This window comes from Lissotriton helveticus, chromosome 6 (genome assembly GCF_964261635.1).
Source record: "Lissotriton helveticus chromosome 6, aLisHel1.1, whole genome shotgun sequence".
NCBI lineage: Eukaryota > Metazoa > Chordata > Amphibia > Caudata > Salamandridae > Lissotriton > Lissotriton helveticus.
In genome coordinates, this window is record NC_136067.1 from 2,033,227,430 (window position 1) to 2,033,236,644 (window position 9,215).

At 42.4% G+C, this 9,215-nt stretch overlaps 1 protein-coding gene across 2 annotated transcripts in view; it reads left to right on the plus strand.

Annotated features, from left to right (window-relative positions):
• Positions 1 to 3,939, plus strand: part of KIF3C (kinesin family member 3C) — a 292,680-nt gene extending 288,741 nt beyond the window's left edge. For both annotated transcript variants that reach the window (XM_078650020.1, XM_078650021.1), the window contains exon 8: positions 833 to 3,939. In XM_078650020.1, coding sequence (XP_078506146.1) covers positions 833 to 926 — 94 coding nt within the window. In that variant the 3' untranslated portion in view covers positions 927 to 3,939. The remainder of the gene's footprint in view (positions 1 to 832) is intronic.
• Positions 3,940 to 9,215: the final 5,276 nt, after the last annotated feature.

Here is a 9,215-nt window from a genome sequence, read left to right on the forward strand (position 1 = left end):
ATTAACATGCACCCATGTACAACACGGTGATGCTGTGAGCAAGCGTAAAGTCTTTACCGCCTTTCTGTTTAGCTGAATGTGGATTGCTTCATTAGAGCTAGGGTAGCCCAGGATTGGCACAGCTCTCTTTGGTCCCACAGCAAGAACGAGATTTGGGATAAATATGTCTTCAAACATATGATGGTAACACAAGGATATTCAGCTTAAATATGCAATTATAAATTAACAAGAAAAGTCAGCTATTTGGCTCTTTAAAGTTGTGTTTCTGTCCTGGAGATTTGTTTCTTTTTACCCTTTTCCTTTTTTATTTGCCCCTTACTTATGTTCTGCTTTTGTGTTTTGTATACACACTCATTATTAATAAAATAAAAAAGACCATTTAGAAAAGTTTTTTCTGCCCTGTTGTGACTTTGACACCACTCCGCCTTATAAAGCTTTAAACACTATGGGCCCGATTCACAAAGGTAAATTGAGCCGAAAGGCTAAGTTTACGACTTTTGTTATTCACAAAGAGCATTTACGAGTAGTAAAGTTAGACTTTTGTCTCAGTTTAACTTAAGTTTGCACTCAGTTAGACATAAGACCCAAACCTAAGTTAAACGGAGACAAAAGTTTAACTTTACTACTCGTAAGTGCTCTTTGTGAATACCAAAAGTCATAAAATTAGACTTTCGTCTTGGGTTACCTTTGTGAATTGGTCCCAAAGTATATGTAGTGTACAGGTAGCCTATTCATGTTAGTGACTTTCAACTCTTATGTCTCTTTTATAATGGGTCATCTGGAGGTAAATTGTCTATACATCATGCTGTCTTCTCTCATTCTGTAATTGCAGGTGCCAACAACCCCGACAGCTTCCATCTTCTGCAACACATGTGTCACTGTCCTCCAGCACCCAACGGCCCACGCTGGCACCAACTCACGAGTGATATCGGCATTCTGCCCTATCAGAGTTCGTAACTCCACTGCCCCAGCAGCAGTGCAGCTTTCCAGCGGGGCGCGGAGCAAAGGAGAATGAGTCCCTCTGGAACATGGTTTTCTTTTCGCCTCCATGATTTTCAAGTTCTTTCAAAGAGCGCGAGAAAGCCCTCAGGGACTTGAATGTCCATTGCAAGGGCCTGTCCCTTTATTTATTTAATATATGTATTTATAAGAATATATATGTGAAACTGTCTGTCCATTGTTTGCAAGTGCACTTGGCTTTTATTTAAGTCGGGCGTGCAAGAAGTCAGCAGTTTCTTTGAATTACTCAAAGGCAGACACTGGTATGTCTTTTTCCTCTGATGTCGTCTTGTCCATCAGCGTAGCATTTCTGTTCATCTATTAAGAGCTACAAACAAGCCGCCAAGATCTCCTGCAACTGCTGCAAGATTTGGGTAGAGGGCACAGCGTAAAAGCACCAAACAGCACCTGCATTGCCTATACCTCGCCAAGACACACAACGCATCTGCGAGTTCCATTGGGGAAATGCCCCTGCATTACTTATGCCTTGCCAAGAAACATATACATCTGGGTGTTCTGTCTGGGAAATGAACCTACATTGCCTATGCCTCATGAAGGAATATATGCATCTGAGTTATGGAGACAAATCGATCCAACGAGAGAGCAAAGGCTCCTTTCCTCTGGTTCCTTGATTAAGTTATTACCTCAGATATGATGTGAAGTGAATCAAAGTTTTACTTTCATTCTTCAAGAATAAAAGGCCATCCCTCCCATCCTTGTAGGTCAGCTAACAATAATAATGTTCTATAGAATATCAGATGACATGTGGGTGCTAAGCTTGAAGTAGCTGAAATAGGTACATGTTAGAACCCTGGATGCTGGCACAGCCGGGAACTAGCAAGCACTAATTATTACTAAAAATCAACAATGGTTGAAAATCTGTTTCTTTCTTTCCTGCCTTTGTTTGCTAGCTGCATGGATATGTGATACGCGGAATACACTGCCAAACATGGCAACTCTCATTTTGGGACACAGCCTGGAATGTTTATTTTTAGCTATTGAAGCACAGAACCTTCAGATTTGGCTGAAGGCAACCTCTCTCAATGCTCATGTTAAAGGGTAATCACAACATGTTGTAAGGAGTGTAAGGGTTTGCATATTTCTCACCCTACTCGACAGCAATCATAGCTGCAGAAACACACAAATAGAAATCAGTTAAATGCATTCAACGGCAGGCATCACCAAATAAAAGGATGACTTGTGTAATGAGTTAAGATCACGCAGCAGCGCAATACCAATATGACACAGGCTTTAAAGATATGTGAACTGGAACATGCTATACAAGACATAATGATGAAGTTGCCTGTTTTGAGGGGTGTTGATTTGATGGAGAATGGAGACCCTGACATAGAGGACATTCGATCAGATACTACATCTGAAAGAAGACAACGAGGATAAAGATAACAGTGATAATTTCAGAATGTTTGGGATGTTTGTGATTTGAAGTGCTGTCTTAATGAGCGCATAGTTATTATACTATTAATTATGCCAAAACTGTACAGGCTGGAGTTTAACATAGAAATATCTGACAAAAAGGACTTAACTTGGGTGTCAAGTGCTGCTTCAATACTAAGCATAGTTAATCACAGAAATGCTAGAACTGTAATAGGAATTCAGCTTATATCGGGTGGCCCAAAATTACCAGGGATGAAATGATGTAAAGATTGAAGTGGGAGGTTTAAGCATTTGCCTTAGATTTTTCCATAGGATGCAGATCTTCTTGAATGCACTCAGAGTGGGGAAATGTAATTGCACTTGGTTTTCTTTTTGTACCATTAATTGATAAAAACAGTAGTTGATTTCAAAGTTATAGTTGAGCCTACGATGATAGGTTGCCTCATGTTACGGATGGTTTGAGCATGTATGATAGAGCTGCCCATTAGCTGACTGTCCAGAGGTCTGGGGGAATGTCTATTCTGCAATACACGCAGATCATTTTATAGCCCGTCCCTCTCATCTTTGGGCTTTTTTCAGTGGACAAAGATGGGCAAACCAAGGGGAACTTATGTATGATTTTATCCAGCAAATGATCATTCTTAAAATGCATCAAAGAGAAGTTAACAGACCTACTGTGACATATGTAATCTGCAAGTATTGGTGAAAAAGTTAAGGAAAGGAACCAAAACATGCTTATTTTACATACAGTTAACAATCTCAACTTGGCAGCACAAACTCTAAATAAATTTGATTGGACGCCTTAAAGTCTGTACACAACAGATGCTTGTCCCATTCTATGAAGAGGCTCCGAAGGTCAGTGAGTATCTCATTAACTATCAGTTTATTTCTCAGAGCAGATTTTTCCCCTTCTCCATCTTTCTCTCTCCCTATCATGTTATCTCTCTCTTTCCTTCTCTCATTTACATACAAACGCTATGGCTTTGTCTCGCTGTCTTACCGCCCAACCGTTAATGTCATTCTGTATCTCTCTAACTCTGTCCATCTATCGCTTGATCCATCTACTAAATAATCTAGCCATTCATTGATTAATCCCTATGTTTTTTTATCAGCCGCATCAACAATCTATTGTTCTCTTTCTATTCATCATTCTGTTTCCCTGCCTGGCTATAGTTTTTGTCTAGCAGTAGTACCTATATACCTAGTTAGATGGCTAGACAAACAAACGAGAGATCCCAAATGCAAACGTAAAAACTTTACATTTTTCAAGCCAATTCCTACAACTGCAAATCGCTGTCATGAAAACAGTGGAGAGGTCAAACTTGGTGTTATAAATGTTTGGCACAAAAGTATAACTTATTGTGATGATGTTATTCTGGCCATGCAATCCTCATGTAATTACAGATTTATCTATAAAAATGTGCAACATGTTAAACACTATGTGATATGCAATATCCTCTGTCCCGCACCAATTAACATATGGGGGAACAAGTGAGCTGTTCGCTGTCCATTGATTGTAAAGAATAGAAGCCTGTAAGCACCAAACAGCGACTACTGTGTTGTGTTCAATGGTCATTGCTGCTGAAATATTTGTGAATGCCAAGTTTAGTGTTTAGGGCCGGATTAACAGTGCGGCTGGAAGGGTTCTCCGTTACAACGGCGATGGCGTTCTTTTCCTGCCATACTGAAAGTCCAACCCCTTCATTTAGAGTTGGGCGGACCTTCAGTATTTCAGCGACGGAGACCGCTCCGTCTCCGCAGATGATATACCACTTCCAACAGCTCGACGGAGTATACACCATTGGTGGTTTTGCCATTTGTCCGCACATCATATTTAGAGTAGCCGAACGAATGGCAAGTTTTTACTTTCTCTTACCGCCATCCAAAACGTGGTGGTAAGTGAAAGTAAAAACATTTCAATGACTCGTACGCCAAGGGAGAAAACTCCCATGGTGAAGGGGTCATTGTTTTTTTTAATATATTTTCCAAGAAAATCCAGCTGTTGTGTAGCCCACTTTCATTGTATTTACAGACACCGCTCCTGCCAATGTGAGAGATGTCCACTCGGGCAGCACATCTCTAAATTTGGAGTGCGGTTCCTCCAACAGGGGCATTCGCCCTGAAGAAGGAATCGCATTCTACACAAGGCCCTTTGCATCCTGAGGGGCAGATCTACGAGGAAGTGCTGCAGCGTGGCACCGCAAGCCCTTTGGCTGCGCCACGCTGCAGCACTTCCGAAGCACAGGGATGCAACATATTTACAAGAATATGTCGCATCTCTGTGCTTCCCCCTGCGCTGGAGCACAAACTGCAGCCGTGCGCTGGCACAGACACCCTTGCACCATGGTGCAAGGATGCCTGCGTCGTGGGGTGATTGTTTTTGTGCAGGAAGGGGCACCTTCCTGCACAAAAACAATCACTACAGGCATTTTCCTCTTTCAATGCGTGCTGTAGAATGCAGCACGCATTGAAAGAGGAAAATATGAGGAAAAATGAAAACATTTCTCCTCGTTGCGCCTAGTTACGCCACCGCTAGGGTGGCGTAGCAAACTGACGCATCTGCAGATTTACGATTTCTCGTAAATCTGGAGATGTGTCTTCTTCCATGGGTGTTGCGTGGGAACACGCACAGCAACACCCATGGAACGCTCCTTCAACTCAAAGTGCTGCGTGTGAAGGGGTCTTATTTACAAGGAGAGGAAAAGTGACGCAGGGTGGCTTTTCCTGTCCTTGTAAATATGGAGGCGCCACCAGTACGTCACTAAAAGTGACGTACTAGTGGCGCAGGGGGCTTGTAAATCTGCCCCTGAGTGTTTAGACTCCATAAGTGCCTCTTGGAGGCTGTTGTTGGAGTGGTGTTTCTTCAGGTTGATGTGGCAATGTGGAAATGAAATGCTATTTCACACCAAACAACCATGCCCTCTTGAGTTACATCTGTCATCTTCTTTCACTCAACATATTCTTAGTGTGTATCTCTACTACCCACTGAAGATAGAAATAGGAGGTTTCAGTTTCCTGTTCACAAATATATCCATTCACTAAGCAGTAAAAAATGTTATTTTTCAAACATTTACATCAGCTGAACTAGCTCACTTCTGTGACTGGCACAAATAATGGAAACATTTCAACCTCCATAACATTGACAACTGAGATGTGCCAACTCTGGTGAGTCCAATGTTTTCACCAAGAACATCATATCCTGTATGTAGTACAAGCTTTTACAGATTCCCAATTAAGTCCATGTTTATTGTTGTTTTGTGTGTTTGTTATTACCTTATATATTTAAAAGAGTTGCACAGATACAAGCTGGAGTGATGATGGGTATCGAGTGTCACACTATGAAACTACAAAAAGCAAAGAATAATATATTCCTCGCATGATATTTCTTTATAGTATTAACGTATGAGGACCAAAAGAATTAATTACATGAGGAGACACAATTCATTCACTTCATGACTTATTTACAAGCGATTAAAGTAACATGACATTAGAATCATACGCATTAGGATATTATTAATAGTATACTCAAAAAACGAATAAACCAATCAACACCCAGTATGGGCAGCAGCAATCTAAATGCCCTTGTGTGATGTATAGTCAACAGTCACACTTGCGTCTTGTTCATTTTGTGAATAAGGCACACATGCGATAATATTAATACATGCAAAGAAACTCAGAAAACTAGAGTTCCAGTTCCAATTTCTCAGAATGTTAGGCCTGTCAAACCGTACGAAAACCCATAACATAGCAGTAGGACCGGGGACTGTGCCATAGTTCTTTGGAAAACCCGGTCCTCTGATAAATATGTTTTTTTTGTGATGGGAATCCCTAAGAAGTCTTTAAAGCCTAGTACCCTTGGCTAGAGGTGTCGACGCGTTTCGACCCCAATGTTTTCCAGGGTCTCCTCAGGACGGGGAACTGGAGGATCTTTGGTTTAAAGGCCAGATGGGGTCTATCGTGGGATGCCTTATTGGTAAGTGTTAAAACAACAGATCCTTGTCAAGGCCTACATAGTGTGATCATGGACCTCAGCATTGCCCAAAGGTGCCATGGAGAGGACACCAGACTCAGAGAGAGGAGGAAGATACTCTAGCATGACTTCTTTGTTCCAAAGAAGGACAAAGCCCTCATGCCTATTTTAAACCTCCACCCGCTGAACATATTTCTGAGGTAGGAAAGGGTCAAAATGCTCACTATGGCTCAGATCCTGTGGGGAGCATCCTTTACAACGCGGATGTTACCCCGCAGTGCAGTTACGACGCGTCTTTTACAACGCAAGTTGTAACCACGACTTGCGCTGGAAGGCGCTCGAGGATAAGGAATAGTAGATTTACTATCCAACACCTTCCCTACTGTACGTAGGCTGGTGTTGGAATAGTAAATTTAACTATTCCCAAGTCGAGCACCCCTACAGCGCAAGTCGTGGTAACGACTTGCGTTGTAAAAGACGCGTTGTAATTTACCGCGATGTAATACATCGCGTGGTAACAACGTACATCCGATCCTGTCTACTCTAGACCCAGGACACTGGATTGCATCTATGGACTTACAGAACACCATATTCCCGCCTGCAGATCCACAGGAGGAGCAAGGTAGGCCAGGAACATTTTCAAGTTATCTTGCTTCCCTTCGCTTACCACTGCACCCCCAGACCCTGGAGGTGCGGGCTGCCCATCTCGGTGATCATGGTACACGTATTCCTGTACCACACATAAACTTCCATTCATTGGGGCAATTTTGGACACAGTGACATTCAGGTCCTGTCCTCTGTTGTAGTGAGTCTGGGACATTCAAGATATAATCCTGATGTTTCAGCATCAGTCCTGGGTTTTCGTGAGGATGGCTCTGAGGCTTCTTGACCTCCTACGCTTGTGCATTCTTCTCATCCTGAATTGCAGGTAGGTTCTACGGGCCTTGCACTGGAACCTCAGATATCAGTGGACCAGTGCTTAATTTGTAAAGTATTAAGTGCCAGGGCCCTTCTCGGAAGGCCTCTGGAGCCTGCACCACCCATACCCTGCCAACGCTGCCTATGGCAGTACAAGCATAGCACAAAACCTTCGCACTCCTACAAGTGTGACAATTGAGACTATTTCAGGCCACACAAAGCTATACTAATGGCAGGAGAGGCTGGTGTTATTCATTTTCAATGTATATTGACTTAATAAACCCGGTTGTTATGCTCATCTCAAAAGGAAAAAGACAGTGCCACCAAGTGGTGGACTGTTGCTAGAGCTGGTGCTGACAATGAAGTGCCAGTGCTGAGCCTCTAAAACCACCGGCACAATTTAAGCACTGCAGGAGTGCCTCGCTGACTCCATCCAGATCTTTTTAGAAGATGCCCCAGGAATGTCTGTGGTGGTATACAACAGCCAAACACACCTTTGGCAGGCAAGTCCCCCTCCTGCACACAGAGCTCATGGTGGTGACCGATGCATCTTTGCTTGGTTGAGGGGGCCTTTTGAGAGACGAGAAGATCAGAATGTGCCTTGAAGTCATCCAGATCTGGATGTCAAGCACCTACTATAAGCTTTGTGCACCTGACAAAGAACTATATCCTCAGGTTCAAAGCTGGTTATCTGTCATGACTCCAGATGACTACAGTCCACAGCGGCGAGTCAGTGTGACATTACTTGTTCTCAACAAAGTTGTCTCTTTCAAAGAATCTTCACATTCCAAAAAGAGAACCCCAAGTTACGAGTGGCATGAAGGGGTATCTGCAAATATGCATACAAAAAGGGGGACCTTGTCTCATAATAGTGTTATTCCAGGATCATTTTAAAGCTTGTTTCCTATTAGAGTGCAGGACCCAGGCATGCCTTGTATTCCAGTTAGGTGATGCAAGATGGAGGTCATTACTTTTAATTACGCCGATGACCTCCAGCTGGTTTTTAATATTGATTCCTCACCCGCCTCCATGGAGAATTTTCAAGCTACCTTGACTTTTATCAGTAATTGGATGAATGCAAACCAGCTTAAATTGAATCCTGATAAGACTGAGCTGGTTCTTACTGGGGGTCTGACCAACCCTTGGAATTACGCTCATCCAATATGAACCTCTTGAGTCCTTGTCCATTTAAACATAAGAAACATGGCGGTCTCAGATTCTCGTCCTTAGCCCCCCAATTTTGGAATTCACTCCCTCTGGACCTTTATCTTTCCACTTCCTACTTCTCTTTTAGGAAAGCGCTCAAAACTTGGTTGTTTGCTCAGGCCTTCAATTAAAGTATCACCTGTGTCTGTTGGCATGTGTGCCCGCCTAGCGCCAAGAAACCGTCTGGTGATCGTGCGCTAATACTTTTAACATAACAACCATGGTTAGAGAAATACTGTCAAAGGCACATAAAGAAGGGGACCCCCTGCAACAATGGAAAGGTACTGATGCAGGTAAAGGAAGCAAATATAATGTAAATCCTCAGGAAACCGATTCAAACATATTAACACATGGGTGTACAATAAACAGAGCTCCTAAACCACTATTTGATAGAAAAAGAATCAAAATTGTTTTATTATCAATGAGTAACTCAGACAAAACATGAGATGCACATAAATATACATAAAAAAAGGTCCTGAAACAATCAATTAAACTCCAGCTATCTTAACCCATGCTCATTCAAAAAATTCATACTGGAAAAATCCAAAACATTGATGATGTAATATCTTCTAATTAGATGGTAACAAATACAGAGGATGTCACTAACACGGTATATCACTGATTACTGTAGAAACTTGGACTTAGCACATGGCAGACAAATACAGAAGCCCAATCTTCATCGAATTGATAAATGCGTAATGGCTGGAGTGCACCCTGCACTCAACGG